General features: G+C 57.0%; 1 protein-coding gene across 9 annotated transcripts in view; it reads right to left on the bottom strand.

The window, feature by feature from the left end:
* Positions 1–157: 157 nt before the first annotated feature.
* Positions 158–22,109, bottom strand: part of LOC140606637 (protein AF-17) — a 25,560-nt gene continuing 3,608 nt past the window's right edge. The window contains exons 6-22 of one of the 9 annotated variants that reach the window (XM_072780323.1): positions 21,912–22,005; positions 19,504–19,665; positions 18,748–18,846; positions 16,138–16,363; positions 15,013–15,627; positions 14,376–14,563; positions 14,016–14,124; positions 12,543–12,609; positions 12,191–12,336; positions 11,488–11,685; positions 11,295–11,383; positions 9,858–10,207; positions 9,321–9,411; positions 7,959–8,309; positions 2,672–2,728; positions 2,044–2,163; positions 158–561 (exon numbers count right to left, since the gene is read on the bottom strand). In XM_072780323.1, coding sequence (XP_072636424.1) covers positions 382–561; positions 2,044–2,163; positions 2,672–2,728; positions 7,959–8,309; positions 9,321–9,411; positions 9,858–10,207; positions 11,295–11,383; positions 11,488–11,685; positions 12,191–12,336; positions 12,543–12,609; positions 14,016–14,124; positions 14,376–14,563; positions 15,013–15,627; positions 16,138–16,363; positions 18,748–18,846; positions 19,504–19,665; positions 21,912–22,005 — 3,142 coding nt within the window. In that variant the 3' untranslated portion in view covers positions 158–381. Of the gene's footprint in view, positions 562–2,043; positions 2,164–2,671; positions 2,729–3,526; positions 7,389–7,958; positions 8,310–9,320; positions 9,412–9,857; positions 10,208–11,294; positions 11,384–11,487; positions 11,686–12,190; positions 12,337–12,542; positions 12,610–14,015; positions 14,125–14,375; positions 14,564–15,012; positions 15,628–16,137; positions 16,364–18,747; positions 18,847–19,503; positions 19,666–21,911; positions 22,006–22,109 lie in introns of those variants that run through there. The other 8 variants (XM_072780325.1, XM_072780324.1, XR_012008950.1 and 5 more) reach the window with 8 other exon arrangements.

The raw sequence follows: 22,109 nt of genomic DNA, 5'->3' as shown, positions 1-22,109 counted from the left end.
TCTCTTGTCTCTGGGCTCAGCCAGCCTTGGGAGGCCCCATGTGGAATGAATGTGAACTGCCCCTTCCCTGTGGCCAGTCAGGTGCCCCACCCCAGGTTAAGATCCAGAGCGGTGGGACACCATGTGCCTCACACCAATGACCACAAGAGCACCACGCTGGGGTGGGCAAAGTGTTTAATGCCATCTTCACTGACAGGCAGTGAAACTGGGGGCATGTTCCTGGCTGCCCGAGACTCCTCAGGTATTGGGAGCAAGCCCTTCACAAGCCAGCAGTGTGTACTGGGATCCCTGGGTGGACCCTTCTTGGGCTCAGCACTCCCATCTCCTTCCCCACAAATGGGGTACCTGTCAGAGGCCTGGGGCTGGGCAGCAGCCAGCCTCTCAGAGCGGGGAGCCCAGTTCTGCCTTCTGCACCCGCTCACTTCTGTGGGTACCATCGCAGTACGGAGGCTTCTGGGTGGCCTTGCAGGTACAGAGGGCCATTACTCGGGTCTCCTGGGCCTTGAACTTGAGTGGGGAGAGGCCAGTGCGTTGGAAGAAGTGGGAGCCATCACAGAAGGGCTGGTGAGGGAAAGAGAGAAGTTAGAGGCCCAACCCCACCTTCTGAGGTAGGACAGGTCTAGAATAGGGCTCAGGCTCCTGAGGGAAACTGCCTGGATCCCCTAGTTTACTCTCATCTGCAGTGTGAGAGTGAGAGGAGAGCTGTCCCAAGTAAAAGAAATAAATAGTGGTTCTTACACACTTTGCTGGCAGAGAGTGTTCAGTAAGGAGTCTACAGCATTCATCTCGGGGACCCAGAAGACCAGGATACAAGGGCAGAATTTTCAAGGTGAAATGGGACTTTCAGTATCAGCAATGAATTACGTGAATAGATTTTTTTTTTTTTATGTATCTGAGTCTCCGGTGGCTCATGAAATTTACTTCCTTCCACATATTCTCAGGGTAAGACCTCTGCGTGGGAGAGAGCCTGCACGCATCACAGTGCTCTGAGACTGGGCTATCGCTTTGGTTTGGCCCCAGGAAATAAGTGGGCATGTTATAGGGAGTGGATGTCACAGGGAGGAAGGGTGAACCAGTTGCCTGGTGCAGGCATATATTTCCCATCCTTCCCAGAAGCTGTTCAGGCAGAGACAGGGTAATGAAAACAGGCCTGCCTTGACTTGCTAGTTAGCAGCAGAGCTGAGCCAAGCAAGGCCTCTGGACCCTGAGGTCAGGAGAGGGGAGGGGAGGAGGCGACCTGAGGGAAGTATACAAATAAAACACAGCAACCTGTCCCAGAGGGCAAAAGGCAGGGAGGCAGAGTGCCAGCCTGCGCCAGCCACATGCCTGGCGTTCCCCCAGCACTGCTCTCCCCTTGTGAGGACATGCTCCAAAGTCAAGTCAGTGGCAAAGTAGGACTTGGGACCCAGGGCGCTGACACCACACCACACCCACACCACTTAGAGGCACACAGTTGAGAGCCCAGCTCAGGAAGGAAAGGGGCCCTGGAGGCCAAGTGTATGGGTCAGGTTCCTGCTGGAAAGAAGGCTCCTGGGTCGGGAGGGAGAGGGAGGTGGGAGCAGGCAGTGCGGGGCAACCAGGGAAGCCACGTCAGCTGAGAAAGGGAGGGTCTGTAGGAGAAGACGCAGGCGAGGGGCACTTGGAACCGGAGAGCCTGCAGTCTTCCAATGCTGGGGTCTAAGGCCTGGGAACCTTTGGCTCAGATGCTTCCTAGAAGGAGGGACAGAAGAAGGGAGAAAGACAACCCAGCTTCTCAGGGCTCAGAGCAGAGTCCAGGCCGGGGCTCCAAGGGGGGCACACGGGTAGAGGCCAGAACCCTGGGCTCCAGCCACCTGGCTGTGGGGCTGAGTCTCTCTGTCTCTCTGGCCTCATCTCAAATGGTGGATACAGAAAAAAGGGAGTTCAGGGATGTGGGTGGCATTGGCTTGAGGGCATGCTTTCGCCCCCAACCTCCCCTGTACTTCAGGTAAGTGTGGGAAAAGAGGAAGGTCTCGGCAACCAGAGGTGCCCTATGGTAATGAGAGGCGGGTAGGGGTCTCTCACCTGCTTCTTGCTGCGCCCACACACACACCATCTGTAGGTTTTCCCAGCTACCAACTCCACCTTGATGGGCGCTTTCAGGGCCACCACAGACTTGGCTGGGGTTTTAGGGAACCATCGGCTCTGTGGCAAGGGAAGACGAAGGGCTTGGGGTCAGCCCATGTCCTGGAAGCAACTTCCAGCCTATGGACTTGTCCAGGTTCCCTGTGGCTCTGGCTTATGGCAGGCTTCCTCTGCAGGAGGCTGATTTGATGCCACTCCACAAAGACATTCCCCCAGGACAGGACCCTGAGCTCCAGACAGGGAAGAGATTTCAAGCCCATGCAGGCATTCTAGTTTCTGGGGTGCCCAGCTGCTTTCCCCAGGTGGGAGTCCAGGATCCTGGCAGCCTGGGGCTGTGTTTGTCAGGCACTGCCATTCCCAGCCGGGAAGCCTGGCTCCCTGCCCTGTGCCCCCTGGTCACTCTACCTCCCCTGAGCCATCGGGGAAGGGAGCTGGATAGAGGCAGGGCATTCTGAGGTTGGAGTGGGGAAGCAGAGCTGACCGTTTCTCGTTTCTTCTCTGGTCTCTACCTTTGGGGGTCTCTGGGCCGGGGGGACTTGGGGGAAGGGAAGGGGAAAGGGGTACTTACCAGCCAGGAGGAGAGGTCGCGCCTCTGGCTCAGCCTCTGAAAGGTATGCAGGCGTGACTAGCCAGGCGGTTTGGAAGCGGAGGGAAAAAAAAATCAGTGGAAAGCGTTGGAATTCCAGAGGGAAGTCATCTGGGAGGGAAGAGACGCCAGGGATTCGGGGCGTAGGAGAAAGCAGAGGGTAAGAAAAAGAGGGTCACAGACAGGAAGTGGAGTTGCTGGGAGGTGCTGGCTGCATCCCGCCCGGCGCGGCGAGGGAGGGCTGCGCGGCAGCGGGCGAGGCGGGACTCGGGGGCGCTCAGCGGGGGACGGACGGGGCTGGGGCGCGGGGCCGAGGTGCTCACCCAGGCCGCAGGCCGCACGGCCGCCCCCACGCCACTCATGCCGGTCCCCGCCGCCGCGCCGCGCCCCGCCGGCTCCGCCCCGCGCCCGGGTCACCGCCCGCTCCCGCCCAACGGGCCGGCCCAGCCTGCCGCGGCCCGGAAGACGCCCCGGGGCTCCGCGCGGTGGGGGCCGGGCCTGCGCGGTGGCCGGCCCCGGGGAGGGGGGAGGGCTGCGCGGGGGCCGTCCGGGCCGTGCTCCCGTAGCCTCGCCGCCGCGTGTGGGCGGGGACCTCCCGGGAGCCGGCGGCTCCACGTCCTCGCCCGGGGGCTCGCGTTGCGAACGGATTCCCGCCGGGCACAGGTATCGGAGTCTTCCTCAGGAACCTGGGGGGCTTGCGCTTACCGCTCTGTGAACTATTACGAGTGCTTCTAGAAATACGACAGACCACCAGCCGCAGCCCCTCCCCAGGCTCCCACAGTTGGCACTCCCCCCCCTTCCCCTTCAGTAAAGCCAGACAAAGCAGGGGTCTTTGGATTTTTTTTTTTTTTTTGTAAAACATTCTTTTATTAAAAGAACAAGTGCTGTTTACGAACTGCCCTTCGTACAAATAACATCCGTTATACAAAGATACAAGATCCGGGTTATGCACAATTCCAGGCTTGGAAGTGAAAGGAGGGGGGCATTGCCTTTTGGGCTGAGGATATAAAGGAGGTTCTAGAAAGAATGTAAAAGGAGCCCCTGGGTTTGCAAACTCTGGCTTCCCCTCCCTGCTCCCCTAGGAAGGGTCTGCTACATTGAGACAGGCTGGGATGGCTAGGAGGGAACAGGGCTGGGAGTCAGGATTTGGGTCTCCAGTCCTGCCACCTGAGTCCCAAGTTGGGCTGGAGGAAGTGAACAAAGGGCAATGAAGGCACCCCTCAGTCCCCAACTTTTCAGTAGATCAAGTCAAAGTGGTTGGAAGCTAGACACACTTTGAATCTGGATTGATGTGACTGGAGGGAGCCAGGGTATTGTGCCCCACTTCCTCCAAATTCCCCACCAAAGTCACCTTAATCCCTCTAGGCACCTCTCCCTGGGGAAAAATAAATTGAGATAAAGGACAATTGGGAGCAAGCTGCCTACTCCTAACTTTGGCCCACTGCACACACCAAGAAGATGCTGGAAGTTGGCCAAGGGAGCCTGTGCCTTTGAAAAGTTGTCTGCATTTCCAGTTTGGATGAAAGGAAAATGTGGAGGTTACCCTTTCTCAGAGCTCACCCCTGGCTCTGTATCCCCTCACTCGTCCAGGCCCTTCCCTGGAACTCAGTATAGGCATGGGTGGGGAGCTCTCAGCCTCAAGGTTAGAGCACCAGGAGGCAGTGGGAGACCCAGGAGCCTGAGGGGAAAGACACACACAAATAGGAAAAAACTTAAAAAAAAAAAAAAAAAAAAGCAATCTTTAAAGTGTCATTGTCTACGGAGAGGATCCATCAGCTCTGAGCTAAGACTATCAGTGCTACATAGACACCCTCCCACCCCAGGGCCAAGCCCAGCCCCCCCCCCCACAGGGACAGACAGACAGCCACATGGAGGTGGTGCAGTGGGGGGCGAGAGAGCCCAGGACCAGGAGGCCAGGGTCCTGAGGGCTGGTCCTGGCTCTGCCCCGAGCCCCTGCCCCTCCTAGGCTTGGAGCTATCACCTGTGAAGCAAGGAACCGGTTTCCAACCACCCCTAAAGACAAGTCCCTTCCAGCTCTGATATTCATGCACCAGTCGTGACCTCAAAGCCAGACAGGGGTTCTGCATGCACACCCCTCACACCTCCACGCTGAGCGTGCTTACACACGAAGCTCCTCTCATGCATTTTCAGACTCAATTTCCGTCCTGCAAACCACATCCTTTCTCTCTGCTAGGCAGAGAGACCTACAAATCTGTATTTTTTCCCATTCCCCATCCAAATTCGTCCTTGAAAAAAAAGGAACAGGGGATGGGAAAGGAGGGTGAGGTCAGTAATAGCCATTCCCCTGCATTGGGATCCAGATCTCTAGAACTTTCCTATTATAAAGCTCCCTCTGAAGAAGGAAATGCACTACTTCTCTCACGCCCTGCCCCCTGGCAGAAATAGAGGGACAGCAGCGATTCATACCCAGCCTGGGTCCCTTCTAATCTAACCTAACCTACCTGCTGCTGCACCCCAGCCTGGGGAAAGCTGAAAAAAACATAGGCTCTTGGAGATGAGAACCCCAGGCTCTCGGGTGCTGGGAGGGAGGGGGAGGTCTTGGTTCCAGTGCACTAAATCCTAGGGACCCCTCGCTCTCTGCCACAGCAACCTTGGAGTGGACTGGCTTCCCTCAGCATCCAGAACAGAAGTTGACTTCAGCTCCTAGTGGGTGTGAGTGTGAATGACCAACTCTTCTAAGAATCTCTGAAGGTTATTTTCAGTGGTTTGGGGGCAGGGAATTAGAGAGCTTAATAGATGAAGATGAATAAAATGCTGAATCCTATCATTTCTTTCTAATTGATATTTAGCCTTAATAAAAAGTGAGTATTTCTGAGGTCATCACAACTGCCTTCCCCCCACCCCCAAGCCCTTGCAAGTGCCTAAGAAATTGCCTCTGAAGGATTCCCACCCACCCCCTCCTTTATCAGCTCCCTAACATCTTACAAAGTCTTATCAACAGGAATATTAATATTATTTTCAGTATCAGAAAAAAACCAGTTGAGCAGCACAGGCAAAAATATATCTGCACTACGTTTCTGTCGTTGCCAAAAATATACACATCTTCTTTTCTTTATTTAAAAAAAAAAACCAACAATAACAAAAACCCAAACAGAAACACACACAAAAAATCCACACATGCAAAGACTGACGAGACATGAGCATCAGGGAAAGCTGGAAACGCCTTCTCCTGGCTCCAACCCCAGTGCAACTGAAACAGAGACACAGGCTTCCCCCCACCACTCTCCTGGCTGCCCTACTGGCCCCTCGGCCTTTGCCACCAAAGGCTCTGAGCAGGTGGGGGCTCTTTTAGGTGAGAACTGCCCCCTCCACCCTGGGGAAATAGCTGGTGGGGGAAGGGATGGCTGTCAGGTCAGCTCAAGTGAAGGCTCCTGGCTCCCATGGTTGGTCGGGGCGGGAATAGGGTGCCAGGGAAGCAAGCTGGCTAATCCTGGGAAGGAGGTTTTCTCTGCTGAAGGACGTGGCACTTTACCCCCCACCCCTGCCCCATCCCCCAGATCCTTGGGACTCCCCCTGTGCCAGTGAGGCAGGACCAGCTATCAGTGGGGGAATGAGAGCTCTGAAGGGGGCAGTGAGGCCAAGTGGGGTCTGGGGGAGGGAAGGCAGGATATTACCCTGATTCAAAGCCCCCAGCCCCCATTACTCTCCAATAGTGGAGTACTGTTCTGGTTTTTGTTAACCATTCACGCCCCAGAAAGGGACCAAAGTTGGTGAGGTGGGGAGGGTGCAAACAAAAGTTGGGAGCCCCCTTCTGGTGCTGCCTCATCTGAGCACTGCTCCTATCCCTGCCCTCGGCGGCCCCAGGCCCAGGGGGAGTCAGTCAGACAGACAGACAGACACACACACACACACACACACACACACACGGACACACAAGCACACACGCTCTCTGAGTCAGGCAGCTCCATCTTCCCACCCTCCGCACTCCTAAATCCAATAGTGCAAACAAGGGGCAGGGCCCCAGGGGGCTGGGCCTCCTCCCCCTGCGCTCCCCCAGCCAGTCACCTGGGGGCTCTCGACAGGTGGGGAGGCTCAGGCTAAATCTGAGGCCCTGCTGCCCCTTCCTCAGCTCCCTAGTCTGTGGGCTTTTACAAGCTCAGCTTGTAACCGTTGTTGGGGGGGCGGGGGAGGGGTACCAGGGAGACAGTCCCAGGGATCTCTTCTGCCATCTGCCCAAGCTAGGAAGAAACTGCAGGTAAAGCAGGGCCACCCCTTCTTTCCTAAGAGATTTCCGCGCACGAACAGGCCCAAGCCTGTCCCCCTACTTCTCCCCACTCAAGTGCTGATCCATTTTCTGTGGAGGGTCCAACCAACCCCCCACTTATGCCATAACCCACTTTGCTCTTGGAGGACCTCAAAGCATTACTGAGAGTGGGGGCTCCTAGGTGGGCTGGGAGCCTGTCCTCCCTCTGAGCCCCTCACAAAGGGGACAGTGCGGAGGGAGGGGGGCCCAGTGGAAGGGGCACCCTTCTCTGGCTCAGTCCTCGGCACCAGGTGCACCCTGCACTCCCCAGGCCTCAGCACAGGATCTGGGCTGGGGCTCTCCAGGGTCTGGATGCAGGTGCCTGCTCCAGGCTAGGACCCTCAGGCCAAGATCTGCCCCCTTCATCTGGGGATCAGGAGGGGCTGGGTGGATTTAGCCTTTTTCCTGGTTGGCTGAGGTTCCTTTGTCAGCGGTCTGGAAAGAGAGGAAGGGAGGCTGGGGGTTTAGGAGGTGTCTGGTTCTAACACCCAGTTGAGAACAGCTGCCAGGGGAAGGATGCTATTGTAGGGTCCGGTGAGGGAGCCCAGCTGAAGCCCCTGCCCTGGGCTCTTGGCTAAGGCCTGTGTTTGTGGTTCATAGGGGGAAGGGGAGGGCAGGCTGCCCTGCACAAGCGCACCCATCTAAGCGGGCATGTGCCTGCCAAGGCTGGCAGCACCCTGGGCTCTGACAATATGCCCTCAGAGGAAGGAGGGAGAGATGGAGCCTTTGGAGAAAGGCCCACCCAGAGCATCATCTTTTTCTAATTGGTCCACTCAGAGAGCAAACAGACTTTTCTAATTGGTCTTCCAGAGGAACATCATTTTCCAACTGGTCCTTTTGCTACTAGCCTGTGCTCAGTTTCTCCCTGGCAGATCCAACAGAGGCCCTGGGGCCTGCAGCAGGGTGCCTGGCTGACCTAGGGGGTCACTTCCTTCCTCCTTCTGATGCTCCACCTCTGCCCCTCCCGGAGAAGGCAGACAGGACAGCCCTGTGCCCCCTACTCACCCCGCCTTTGGGGCCACTGCCATCCGCCCCCGCCAGGCTGAGGAAGGGGTTGGTCTGGGCCGTGAGGACTGGAGGTCCGCCTGCTGCTGCTACTGCTGCGGCTGCTGCCGCCGCGGCCATGAGACTCGTGTTGTTGCCGAGCGAGGGAGCTACCAGGGCCCCGGCAGGCAGCAGTGGGGGGGCGGAGGCCGCAGGCAGCAGGCCAGGGGTGCCCGCAGACAGCAGCGGGGTGGAGCTTCCCGCCAGCAGGCTGGCCATGGGCAGCTGGGAGCCCCCAGCCATCTGCAGCCGCTGCAGCTCCCGCTTCTGCTGGATCTGCTGGATCATCTGGTAGACAACAGTCTGGTGTTCCTGCAAAGGGGCCAGAATGCTCATGGGCCAGTGGTCCCCGGAGCCAGCTTGCCCTACTTGGCCCAGGCCCCGTCCCATCTCACTGGAGCCCTGAGGAAGGAGACCTGGGGACAGTCAAGGTCCTGTCTCTAACTCCCTGCTCGGGGCCTCAGTCTCCCCATCTGGATAAGAAAGTGGTTGCTGCCATCAGTGTCGGTAGACAGGCATTACAGGCCTAGTGCTGGAGGATGTTTGACATCCCTGGCTCCACCCCCTGGCTGAAGCGATTCCTCAGTCGCTATGACAACCACAAATGCCCCCAGGGGTGGGATGACCCCAAGTTGAGAAACAACTAGACTAGGTCAATAGTATTCAACTCCTCCTCTTTTTGTTTGGTTTCTTTCAAGATTTATTTTTGCTTTGAGTAGGCAAGGCGTTTTCAGTGTTCTAAAAACCAAAACGATATCCAGGTTTACCTTTAAGGAATCTTGCTGCAACCCCTGTTCCCTTCTGGCCCCTACAGGTAACCAGCTGAATTGGTTTCTTGGGTTTTTAATGTTTCTTTATAGGAAAATGGTTCTGTTTTCTGGTTTTTCAGTTCCCTCCTTTTTAAAAAGAACTTTTCTCCAAAGGAAACCTTCGAAGAACCCGACATACAACACAGACGTAAAAGGGGCTGCTCTGGTTGAGAGGGTGACCACCTGCTCAGCCACAGACCCTGCAGCTCCCACTGAAGATCCTTGGGACTGGGACTGGAAATGCTCCGGTCACTGGGAACTCACCTCCCAACAGACCTTTCCCCTAGGATGTGATGCGGGATCACTAGAGCATCCCTTCTGCTATGCCCAGGGCCGGAAAGCGACCCTTATCCCTTTTGTCCCTACATGCCCCACAGGGGCCCAGCCTGGGGCTGCCCTCCTCCTTCCACCTTCCCTCCCAATCCCTGCGGTGCCAGCCTGGCCCAGCCCTGACACGGTGAACCCCCACCTTCACCCTGCAACGCGGGAGCTGCCTGGGCAGGGAGGGCATTACCGGGGTCAGCTGTGGGGAGGCCAGGAGCTGCTGGAGCTGCTGGAGCTGCTGCTCTTGCTGCTGCAGGAGATGTCTCTGCTGCTCTGTCAGGCTGAGGCAGGGGGACAAAACACAGACCATGGGAAGGGGCGGGGCGACACTCCTCTCCCACCCAGGCCCTCCAAGTTCCCAGACTCCCTCAGACCCAGGTGGAGAAAGGCAGGGGTGTGCGGTGTTAAAGGACTACAGAGAAACAGTGTGAGCTCAGAGACCACTGGGAGGGAGACAAGTTGGACAGAAGAATTTTTCCGGACGGGAAATCAAGATTGGGGATGCAAGAAGGAAACTGATGATTTTGTCCCTGGAGAGCTACCATCCAGAGGACACTCACATCTACCATCTAGGGAATACTTGGGGCCAAGAAGTGACTAGATTCTATACCCTGTAAGACTGAAGAATGTTCTTCCTTTTGGGGGTGGGAACTATGGGTGTTTGGGGGGGGAGTCCCTCCCCAAACCAGCCTCCCCATTCCCTTCCCCAGGCTGAGCTCTCCCTCACCTGTTAAGACAACCTGGCAGCTGCAGCGTGGGGGCCCCGCCAGCCTGGCTCAAGCCCGCAGGGTTGGGGGCGGCAGCCCCATTCAACCCCCCCAGGAGCCCATTGAGGGGCAGGGCCCCGCTGCCCGCCAGCCCCCCCAACAGCCCCTCAGCCATGGGCATGGCCCCCAGCCCCGCTGCCCCCGGTGCCCGGCCCAGCCCGTTCTGTGGCTGGGGCGGGAGCGGGGCCGGGGCCCCAGGCAGGGCCAGGGGCAGAGTAGCAGGGCTCTGCTGGAGCAGGGGCAGCGGTGGGGGCGTGCTGTGGAAGGACAGCGACGAGCTGCTGCGGCTGGGGCAGCCTGAGTGTGGGTCCTGGGGAGGGAGGGGGAAGGGAGGGGTCAGAGGGGCAGGGGGCCAGCATGATCTTTCTGGCCCCCGGCCCAGCACCCACCAGCATTCTCACAGAGCACAGCCACCCCCACCTCACCCAGGCAGAGCCACCCAGGGGGAAGGGGCATGGCCCAGAGATAAAGGCTAAAGATCCCAACAGTCTTCACAAATATTTACAGATCACATCCTGGGGGCCCAGTGCCCCTTGCAATCCTTGTTAATCAGGAACAGTGAGGTTGGCGGTGGACATCTAGTGAACTAGACCCCAGCCCCAGGGTTCACTGCTTGCCCTGAATTATCTAATTATTCCCATATACGGGTGAAGCCATTGATTCTTAGGCAGGCTAAGTAACTGCAGGCTGGAGAATGGCAGCTGGAGGGAAAGGCTCAGGTTCAAATTCTGTGTCCACAGTTCACTGGCTTCTCTGTCTTACTCACTCATAACGTGGGGGCAATAGTAACACCTATTCCATAAAGTCTAAAAAACAGTGCTTTGAAAATCTCAGCATAGGACATGATTTCAGAGGGCAAGTGTGCAATTAATATTCATTATTGCTATGATCATTGTTGCTCAGGTACACAAGCACCCCATTTGTTTGATTTCACTAGTAACCACAACCTAACAATAGATTGTTCCTCCTCACATTGACCGCCAAGCACAGGAGGATTATTTGTGCCAGTTGCTGTAATGAACCCTTTCCAAATAGTCTCAAAGAAGCCTTCCCTAACCACCTCCTAGCTCCAGAAGAATCCCACCCCCATTCTGCCTCACAGCCCTCAAATTATTCCCATTTTTGCACTTTTCCTGGTTTGTAATGATTATTTTCTTGGATCGCTAGTCTATCTTCAGAGGCGGGGCCCAGGCCGTTTTGCTCACTGATTGTTGAGCCAGTGCCCAGCATTAAGTAGGCACCTATAATTATCATTTAAGGAAGGAAGGAATGGATCGGTCAACCAATTGCTCAGCCAGTCACTTCACTGCCAGGCCTCCAGTAGCTGCAGCGTGGAGGCCTGGCGCTTCCCCTCTTGCTCCCCCCACCCCCTCCTTGCCTCCCCCCGCGGCGCCCACCTCGGAAGACGTGGACAGAGAGTTGTCCAGGCCAAGGCTGTTCTTCCCTGGGGGGCTCTTGCTGGTGCTTAAGGAATCGCTGCTGCCGGCTGAGGGAGGGGAGTAGGAAAGGAGGTCAAGGGCTGCAGTCGGGGCCCTTGTCGCGCCGCCCGGCCGAGGCTCCCACTCCCGGACCGGGTGGGAGTCCCCTTACCTTGGGGAGGCAGGCCATAGGGCCCAGGGACTGGGCCGTTGGCGGCAGGCAGGGCGGCAGGCAGGGCGGGAAAGGGCACAGACAGCTGCACATTGAGAATCTGCAGCCGCTCCTTCTTGGCCGTCAGGCTCAGGATCTGCTCCTGAAGCCGCTGGTTTTCCTTCTGCAGCGCGTGCAGCGCCTTCAGCATCTCCACGACTGCAAGGAGAGGGCGAGAGCGCCTGAGCCCCGCGGGCCGGGAGAGGCGGGGCGGAGGCGGGGCGAGAGGCCCGGGGCGGGGCCTGGAGGGCGGGGCCTGGCGGAGGAAATCAGTCTGAGACCTAGAAGAGAAGGCGCCAGGCAGCAAGAGACTCAGGTGAGCTCCGGGGAGGCGGGACCCGGGGGAGCCAGAGGTGTGAGGACTAGAGGCGGGGCCTGAGGCTCGGGGTCGAGGTGTGACCGAGAGCGTCGAGGTGGGAGGAAGTTGGAGCAGAGTAAGGTAAGGGCCAGGAGGCCGCGGGGGCCGAAGGCGGGGAGCACAGGTGGCGGGTCCAGGAGTCGGGCCTAGCGAAGGTTAAAGGTAAGGCTCGGGGTAGCCCACAGTTAAGGCTGGAGCGGGGCCCAGGGACGGAACCTTAAAAAAGTTTGGGGACCTCGCAGAGAAAGGTGACCGAGCCTGGGGGTCCTAGGGCAGGTCTCCCCGCCCGGCTCCACCCCTCCTCACTGTTGACACCGGCCTCGCCGTCGCCCTGCTTCTCCAACAGCTGCTCCATGTTCGTCGTTCCGGGGGCCGCTGGGTCTAACTGGCCGCCCCCGCAGGGTGCAGACGCTGTCTGGTCAAAGAGTGCCGGAAGGCTGCTGATGGGGGACCTGGGGTCAGAAGAGAGAACCGGGCTCAGGCTAACCTCACGGCCCCACTCCTGTCTCCCTACCTCCCCCCTCCCCCCTCAGGGGTCCCAGTCGCCCCTTCTCGGATCCCACCCTCTCCTGGCGCCCCGCAGCCGTCCCCTCCTCCCCCTAGTGTCCCTCCAGCCCCGCTCCCAGCCCCTCCCCCAAGCCGCCGCCCCCTCCCTCACATGGAAGACAGACTCTCCTGGGGGGAGGTCCCCCGACACCGGAAGCTGCAGTCCTCCAGGTCTGGCTCTTGGAAGGAGAAGGGGAGCAGGGATCAGCGGGGGAGGGGTGCCATCGGCCTCACGGTCCCCGCCTGGGAAGTGGGTGAGGGATCTGGGACTTTACCGCAGACTCCTTGCCCCCAGGATCTCCCCCAACCCCAGGCTGGCAGTTCTAGCTGGTAAGGCTCTGGGAGCCCGGTCTTGGAAACCTCGCCCCGTGGGAGGCAGTTATGGATCTGGTCTCTTCTCCTTTCTTTAGGCCGAGAGGCGGCCGCTGCCTAGCTTCTTTCAGAACCACCTCCCAAGTTCTTTCCTGGTGGATTCGGGGTTCTAGAAATTCAGGGCCTAGACAGTCCTGGGTTGAACTTGGACCTGACACTTCCTACATGACCTTGAAATGGAAACTAATCTCAGTGGGACGCCTGGGTGGCTCAGCAGTTGAATGTCTGCCTTAGGCTCAGCAGGGCGTGATCCTGGAGTCCTGGGATCGAGTCCTGCATCGGGTCCCTGCATGGAGCCTGCTTCTCTCTCTGCCTGTGTCTCTGCCTCTCTTTCTCTGTGTCTCTCATGAATAAATAAAATCTTTAAAAAAAAAAAAACAACCCTATTCTCTCTGAAATGACTGTTAGGAGGATTAAAAATAAGGTAATAAATGTGAAGTGTCAGCTGTCCTGCAACAAGTCCTAATAACTGCCACTATTCTAATAAGTCTTGTGCAATTTTTCACATCATAAACTCACAGGTTAGAGTGCAAAACCTTTTGCTGGGCCACAGAATGCCAATTTTGGTCTTGGAAAACGTAGTCACCCTGCGCTATCAGGCCATTAATTCTGGGATCGGATTCGGCCCCTTTAAGAAGGTTTACCTGAACGGGCGGGCGGGAGGTGAGCCCCGCCCCCTAGCCAGGCAGGTGGTGTCACAGCACCAATGAGCTCTCTGGGGCTCGGTGGACTCTCCAGGGAGGGGGAGGGGCGCTTGCGATCTTCCGAACCCTTAACTCCGAAATAACCGGAGCGCAGCTGCCAAGCTAGTGGACTCTCTGGAGGCCCCATCCCGGGGAATAAGAGGCCAGCTGGGAACTATGCTGCAGTGACCAGAAAACTGGGCTTGGTGTCAGGACCAGAATTTGAGCTCTGGCTCTGCCTTTCTCTACTTCAACTGTTTTGAGCAAATCATTAAGCCTCTTTCTTCTGTGGGATGGAGCAGTAGACATTCTGGCCGGTCCTGCTCCCACCGTCCACGGTTTTGTTTTGGTTTTGTTCTTAACGTGAACGCATACTCTGGTTTGTTGTGTGTGATTTTTTTTTCAGGGCAGGCAATGGCCAGAGGGAGGGGGCAGCCAGAAAGCCCTCCTATCCTTCTGGGGTGACATGCAAGTGATGAGTGCCCCTCAGGTCCTTGGGAAGACAGGGGAATGGAGTCAGAAACACATACCTGTGTGGCTGCTCTCAGCTTGGGTGAGGAGGGGGTTAACGGCACCCATGGGGGTTCCAAAGATGTGGGTAGAAGGGAGGCTAAAGGTAGAGCCAGCCAGAGAAAACACCTGAGGGAAAGGAGGTATAGCCCAGCCCATGGTTATTCTTGGATCTAGGGCACAACTGTGTGTGTATGTATGTGTGTGTATAGGGAGGGAGAGGGGGATCAGGTGTGCTGGGGAGGAGAGTACCCAGGAGAGGGAGATATTCTGGTGGCCATCAAGCCCCATCTCTCAATCTCTCCCCTGGAGAGTTGGCATCCTGGGCAGCCTGTCCCCCACCTGCCCAGGGATGGAGGAGTGCAGGGGTAAGGCCTCACCTGAGTGGTGGAGATAGAAGCAGAGGAGGAAGGGAGGGTGCTGGTGAATGGGGAGCGGCTGAGGCGGGGCAGGGCCGAGGTCCCTGGGGGCCCCAGCAGGCTGGAGGAGAGAGGGGTGCTGCAGACAGCGCGCAGCATTCCGCCACTGCCACCATGGGAGATGGGGTCCTTATTACTGGTGTAGATGCCTACAGGCACAAGAAGGACACAGAGGGAAGCTTACTGTCACTGCTCCCCCAGGCCCGTCCTCAGTCAGATGGCTGGGGCAGCCCCTCCCCAGGGAGGATACTCCCTTGGATCTGGCCACACACATCAGTCTGACCCTCTTGCTGCAAAAATGTCACTTCTTGCCTATGTGACATCTGCTTGACATGCCTGCTTATTAGACTGTCCTGCCAAGACCAGCGGGATTCCAGGGTTTTTGAATAGGTTAAGTCCCATTGACAGTTGACTCCAATCTCTCCCACTACAACTCTGCAGAAAATGGCTATAGGGGAGTGTCTTACAGGTGATTGGCTCTTCCATCCTTTATCTCTGTCTTTGGAGCAGTTTCTATCACATTGCCCTCTGACTGCATGCTTATGCCTCTGTTCCCTCACTAGACTGGCTGGGCCCTGGATGCCCAAGGGTCACTAACCTGCCCCCAGCAGGGGGGACTCCAGGCTCAGGCTGGGAAGGCTCCCTGAAGGCCCAAAGGTGCGGGAGGCCAGACCACCCAGGCCAGAGCTGACCAGGGAACCTCCGGAGAAGGGTGAGGCAGCAGTGGCAGTAAAGCCAGCCAGCTGGGCACTGGGCAAGGAGGGAATGGTGACGCCCCCAGCCCCCTCCTTGTTCCGGCTGCCCTTAGGACGACCCGGTCCATGTCGGCTCCTCTTGCTAGCTTTGTGCTTCTTCTCCTTCAGGCCTGTCTCAGGGGTCTCCTCAGCAGGCGCAGGGGCAGCACTCAGTGTGGGCATCCGCTTGTGGGTGCCTGCTGAGGCCCCAGACCCCGAAACGTGGGGAGACTTATAGTCTCCAGGGGACGGGGCCCGGGCCCGGGCCGAGCTGGAGGTGGTGGTGGAGAAGCGCATGATGGGCCCAAAGCCAGAGAAGACCACCTTCTGCTCAAAGAGGTCTGCCTTTGGGGGCTCAGGGGCTGAGGGAGAGGGGGGGGCCGAAGGGGTGGGGGCTGCAGGCTTGGAGTACTTGTCCTCCTCTGGCTGCTCCAGCTTGGGGAATGCCGAGAAGTCAGGGGAGCTCTGCAGGGACGAGACTGCACAGAGGGAAAACTGCATTACAGCCGCCCCCCCACCCTACCTCCCACTCCCAATGGCACTAGCTGGAGAGAGCTCTGGTCAGGGGGCTGGGGAAGCCTGAGTTCCTATCCCAGCTTTGGCACTGTCTCTATGTCTTGGGATGAGTGTCCTCTGCCACCCCGCTCCAGCTTCCCCACATGCAATAAAGGGGAAGAACTCCTGCTCAACTGACCTCACTGGACTGTAGAGATTACTGGAGAGATCATTAGTGTTGGTACTTTAAAAATGGCACCTCATGGTCCAAGTGCAGGGGATAATGAATACAGCTATGGCAGTAGAGGGATGGGGCCTGAGAGGGAGGGGGCTGAGGGGAGGGATTTTAGAGGAGTAACTTGGTGAGGAGCCCCCATCTTTAACCAATTTAAGAAGCAAATGAGATGCAAACCAGTGTGCAGAGGCCCTTGCTAGAGAAGCTCTGAGCCGAAGGCTGTCCCGCCCCCAGCTTCTTCCATGATGCCCACACTCACCTGCAGGCTGGAAGGGCCCCCCAGAGGAGGAGGAAGAGGAGGAGGAGGAAGAGGAGGAGGAGGAGGCGGAGGTGAAACTGCTCACACCTTTCCCACTGCTCAGTTTCTTCCCCTTGTGACTCAGGCTATGGCTGGAAGACTTTTTCCCCTTGGAGTCCCTGCTGCTCTCAGAGGTCTCCTGAGTGCTGGCCTCATGGTGGGAGGAGGAAGAAGCTGAGGAGGGGACCTGAGAGGAGAAGAGGGGAAGGCTCAAGGCCAGCTGCCTGGGCTCGCCGGACCCGGCCAAGGGGCAGGAGGACACAGGGCCCTGGCTCTACCAGAAGAGCCCTAGTTTGGTTTGGGAAGGACTTGTAGGTGGGGAGGGCAGATCAGGGAAGTGGATGGCAGGAGAGGAGAATCTGTCTGTCCTCCACCTGAGGCAGAAGAGAGTGAAAACAGTCCCTGGGCCTATACAGATGTGCCCATCTGTTCACTCATCCATTTAAGAAAGGCTTAGTGGGTCGCAGAAGGCTGGACTTGTGCTGGCTGGGACATGTGCCACGGAGAGAAACCGCTGCCCTGGCCCTGCCCTTGAGCCTGCCAGTCACCACCCCTCCCTGGGTGGGGGCAGCCACCTGACTAACACCTCCTCCCCTGGTCACTCTGTGCCCTTCCTAGACAACCTGAGATTGCAGTGCCAAGCTTCTGCCTGGGAAACCTCTCATCCTTCCAAATCCAGCTTGGAAGTCCACGAGGCCACCTAGATCCCTGAGGTGGGCCCGGTCACTCTGTCCTCTAGTTCCTGAACACTGTGTCCTCACATCAGCCATGCCAACAGTTGCCACACAGTACTGCAATATCCAGTCCCATGTCTGAGGCCTCTGGCAACCCCCTAGAGGGCAGCAGGGTAGTGGCTGGAGGAGCACGGGCCCTGGAGTCAGGCAGAGCAGGCTGTGAGCCTGGTGGGCTCTGCCATCTGCTTTGTTCTGTTGTGCAGCTTCTCAACCTTGCTGAGCTGCAGTGTCCTTCCACGGCCAACTAGGCCTCTTTGGAATGTCACGAGGAGCATAGAGCCAGATACATACATAGTGTGGGGTCAGTAATGTTGACAACTCTGATGCTGGTAGCTGCTATGAATATACTGCAGAGATTGTCCTGTGGTGGGCAAGAGCATGGGCCTTTAAGCCAGACTGCCTGCACTCAGATCTTGACTCCACCACTTGCTGGCTGTGTGCTTTTAAGGTAAATTACTTACCCTCTCTGTGCCCCGGCTTCTCACTTATTAGGGTTAATAAAATAGCTAATTCACTGGATTATTTTGAGGATTAAAAGAGCTAATCCCCACAGACCCCTTCTACCCTCCTGTTCTAGAAGGGACCCTGGCATGTGGTGAGTGAGTGAGTAAGTGAGTTAAGGCTTTGTATTCCTGCCAGGGTTGGTGCTTTTCCTCCGGGTGGAGACCAGGTATTCAGTAAGAGAACAAATGCTAGAGGAAGGATGGGTCAGGGGGAGGAGAGCCACCCTGCACTGCCCTTCTCTGGGAGGAGTCCTGTCTCTGTCTTCCTCTTTGTTCTTTTCAACAGCTGGAGTTCTGAAGGGAGCCAGATGTGGTTCTGAGCAAGGGAGGAGAGGGGCAAGGGGGCGGGGTAGCTGAAATGCTGGGTGGGCAGAGGGGGGATGGGCAGAAGGCTCCCAGAGGTCCAAGAGGACACCTGGCCTCTGGGAATTCCCATTATCTCTGGCCCTGTTTCCACCTGCCTGCAGGCCCCAGGGAAAGGTCAGAGGGCATGAATGACAAGCTTTTCCAGGTGAGCCCTGGGAAGCAGGTGGGGACAGGTTTACTGGGACAGTTACCATAACATCACCCTGGAAACCTGATGCCTGATCCTCCTACTAAGATGCCCAGAGCTCTGCCAACCTCCTAAGGCCCTAAGGCGGGTGGAGGTGAACCGGGTAGTAATGGCGACAGGAAGAAGTGGTTTCTCCAGGCCCCTGTGCTCCTTCCATAGTGGGGTGTGGGGGTGTGGGCTGGAAGGAGGGGAAGGAAGGGGCTGCTCTGGCTTGGATTAGCGATTCCCTAGCCTCGGGTAGGGCCTGCTGGTTGCTCCTCCAGATGTTGCCCATTTCTGGAGACAGGCCTGACATACCAAGCCTGGGAAGGGTGGGATGAGTGGGGGGTTTCAGGGTACTGTCCATGGGTCTGCCCCCTGCCACCATGGGATTTTGGCTGGGAAATGGGCTTTGGGCAGTGCCCTGTTGGGAGGGGTGAAAGCCAAGAGGTCCTCTCTATCTCTGGGGAAGTGGGTCCCAGAATTTGTAGAATCAGCCTGAGTACAGTACCCGCAGACAAGAGCCAGTACTGAGGCTCTCTGTCTGGACAGAGGCAGATGTAAACATCTGGCAGCCAGCAGGCAGGGCAACACCCCTACTGCACCCCAACCAGCCTGGTAGGTCAGTGACTGGTGGGGCTGAGGAGCATAGGGTAGAATGGGGAGGTGGAGAAGTGTGGAGTAGAGAATATTGGCATTAACTTGAAGCTGCTGGGGGTGCCCAGAGTCCCTGGCTCACTCTGAGCCTCTCCCTTCCTACCTCAGCCACTCCCTCCCCCCACACTGGTGTGGGCAGCAGTACCTTGTCAGCAGTGGGGACCACAGGCGGGGTGAGGATGCTGGGGGGTGACTCAGGCCGCTTCTTGTGCTTCTGTTTAAGGCGTTCTTTGTCCTTTCGACTCTGGGGAGGGAGAAGTAACCAGATATGGGTTGTGGGGGACTGTCTGGGCTACTGCATGGCATGTGCATGCAGGCAGTAGCCCTCTCTTGGACAGACTGGGAGACTCAGGCTGGACAAGAATGGCTCAGGCAGGTTGCTTTGGGAGCCAACGGCCCCTCCCCCTCATCTTCCCTGCTTATTAAAGATAGCCTGTCCCATTTTCACACCAGAGACACAGTACCACACACATGAGCACACACCTGCAAGGGTACCCACCTGGGACATGGAGCTGTGTGTGCAACTGAGATGGGAACCAGGCACGCTGTGATGTACAGTGCAAGGGGACAGAGACAACCTGGCTGACACATGGCTAGACTGTGGAGGGGTCTACAAACGTGCATGGCCAAGTGTTGAGGGCTTTGGAAACATGGTCATGTCACAGGGAAGACACGAAGGAACCACAAAGACAGCTCCAGAGAAGCCAGGCCCTCATGTTACCCTCCATAACCCCCATGTGTCACTTCCTCAGCCCCTGCTGGCCCTTAGTGGACTCTGAGGAAGAGGGGGCAGGCCCCAAGGCCTCCTGGGCACCTTGTGGTGGCTTCTTGAAAGACTTATGTGTGTGTGTGCGTGTGCGTGTGCGTGGGGGGGGGACAAGGAAAGAGAGGAGACATTTACCTTCTTCTGGCCTCTTTCATGGTGAGAAGGGTGCTTCTCTTGCTGGGTGGATGGAGAGGCTGACCGGCTTCTCCTGCCAGCAATAAAACCACTGCCACCGCCCCCTGTGCTTCCTCCTCCCCCTGCTCCTCCGCCTCCCCCACTGGTATGCCGGGATGTCTTCTGGGGAAAGAAGAGAGAGGAACAGCCAAATCCTCCTTTCACTAGGTTAGGAAAAGATTCCTGAAATGATCCTGGTGGGGCCAGTCCCTCCCACCCTGCTTGTCACTCAAAGGACCTTGTGTCTTCAGTGATGCTCCACTCAGCAGAAGGCATTCTCTAGCCTTAAATCCTAGAGCTTTCCCAGCTGGCTTATCTAATGCACAGATTCAGTAACTGAGGCCCAGCAGAGCTAGAGGCATCTTGGCCCCAGCAATGTACCACTGGAGGTAGGACAAGTCTCTTCTTATCCACCTACATCTTTCCATGGCACCTCTTGGCCCATGTCAGGCAGCCCAAGCAGTCCAGTTCTGCCTCTTTTGCTGGGGTACAGGCGAGGTGGGGGCCCTCTCAGGCAATCCCTGCTTCCCCTGCACTCCACTCCATGCGCCCCTCCAGATAACTTCATTCCAGCCATCAGCCTTCTGTCTCTTGATCCTGGCCCTCCCCCTCCATCAAACACAGCAGATCCTTCTGTCCCAATGAAGTTGATGCCCTTAAAAAGGGGGAAGTAAACATGCACAACAGCAAAAACCCAAATGATCCTCGTTCTGCATCTCCTCCTAGCCAGGGCCTGCCCCCTCCTTCCCTTCACTGCTGATAACTTCCCCCTATCTGACCGTTTCACATGTCCCACACCAGCAGGTCACCCACTACCTCCCAATTGCCAAATCGAAGGACTAATTGCCAAATCTAAGCCCTTTCCAAGCCACTTCCTCCCCAGTGGTGGGTACTGCTCCTACCTTGCCAAGCACTAGACTCCCCCCTTCACAGTCCCCCTCACACCCTGACCCAGTGTACCCTGGTGGGCACCTGAGGATTCCAGCCTTGCCTTCTATCCTTGGGACTGCCACTACCCTGCCTGTGGGGCTGATAGCCACCTAATCTGAACATCCCCACTTGGCACCTCCTATCTGCTGCACTGAGCTCTCTACCTTGTCCTAAGTTGTCAACAAACCCTGAAACCAAGGTGACTATATAATTTATGATTCAAACCAGGACACTTTTGAAAACAAAAGGGGGAACTATTAATAATTACACCAAGGTGACAGGCACATATGGAACTATCCAGGGCAGTGTAGGACATGTGCCAATCCTACAGAAGAAGCCCACCACACCCCGTTCACAGCATTCCCAGGTGCCCAAGCACTGACAGCCTGACTCCTCTGTCCCACCCTCACTCGGCCACCCCCACATGTAGGCCTGTCTACCTAGAAATGGTTCTAGAGTCCAGCTTTATCCCTCCAGCTCCCGCCCCCCCCCCTCGCAGCTGTCTCCCAGCCGCTAGCCTCAGCCCTTTGGATCCAGCTTCACATTGGCTGCCAGGGTAATCTTCCTAAAAAACAAATCTGATCATGTTACCCTCCTGCTCACAAGCCTGTGGCCTGGGGGTGAGGTCCAAGCTGCATTCCCAGGCAGGCTGCAGCCTCCCTCTCTAGGACACCTCACAGTTTCTGGAGCATGCAGGTCTCTCCACAACCAGGGAATAGAACCCCTCCACCAGCCTCTCCTTGGGCCCCAGAAGCCTAGGGCAGAAGCTGGCCCTGCTCTGGCCCTGCCTGAGCACTCTGCTCATCTCCTGCCTCATTCTCACCAAGCTCCCTGTTCTGTTCCTACATTCTCTTTTTCATCTCAGGACCTGGCCCATGCCAGTCCCTTCACCTAGACAGTCCCAGCACCTGTCTTTGCTTGGCAGGTCCTCGAGGAGCTTTCAAAGCAAATTGTGTGTTCTGAACCCCACATGCCAGCTGTAGTGGAATAAGTTACACGACCTCGGTGGGTCTTAGTTTATTTGTATAAAATGGAAAATACAGTACACCTAGTTCTTAGGGTTGTGGGGAGGACCACATAAAATAACACACGTAAAGAGTTTTAGAAGCTGGAGCACAATAAACCCCCACAAATGTTGGCTCTTATTGCTTCCACTTCCACTCAGCTTCAATGCTGCTTATTCCTTGAAAACTCTCCCACACTCTGACAGGCAGGTGTCTGAGCTCTGTCTCCTGGGATGGACTGCTGGCTTTGGCCCTCATTCACCTCCCTTGGGCTGTACTTCAACCTATTCCTTATCCAGTGGCAAAGCTCCTCAGAGCAGGGACTGGGCTCCTTCCATCTCTGTCTCCCAGCACCAGGCACCAGCCTGGTCAACAGCCCATACCCTCTAAGGCATGGCTGACTGACCCACTCACACCCTGGCAGACAAGACTCACCATTTTGCTGAAGTGGTATTTGCAGTAGCCACAGTACTTGACGTTGTCCACCTCTAGCACTTCCTCCTCACACAGCAGGCCTGCCATTTGGGCACTAACCAAAGGAGGTCATTCTGAGAAGGGCAATGGCCACAAACCAGACCAGCCCCCTTCTTCCCACCCGCCCTGGACCATAGCTAGGGTGAGGCCAAGACCATC

The sequence above is a fragment of the Canis lupus genome, chromosome 16 (genome assembly GCF_048164855.1).
Source record: "Canis lupus baileyi chromosome 16, mCanLup2.hap1, whole genome shotgun sequence".
Classification (NCBI taxonomy): Eukaryota; Metazoa; Chordata; class Mammalia; order Carnivora; family Canidae; genus Canis; species Canis lupus.
This window is presented reverse-complemented; position numbering and strand designations above follow the sequence as displayed.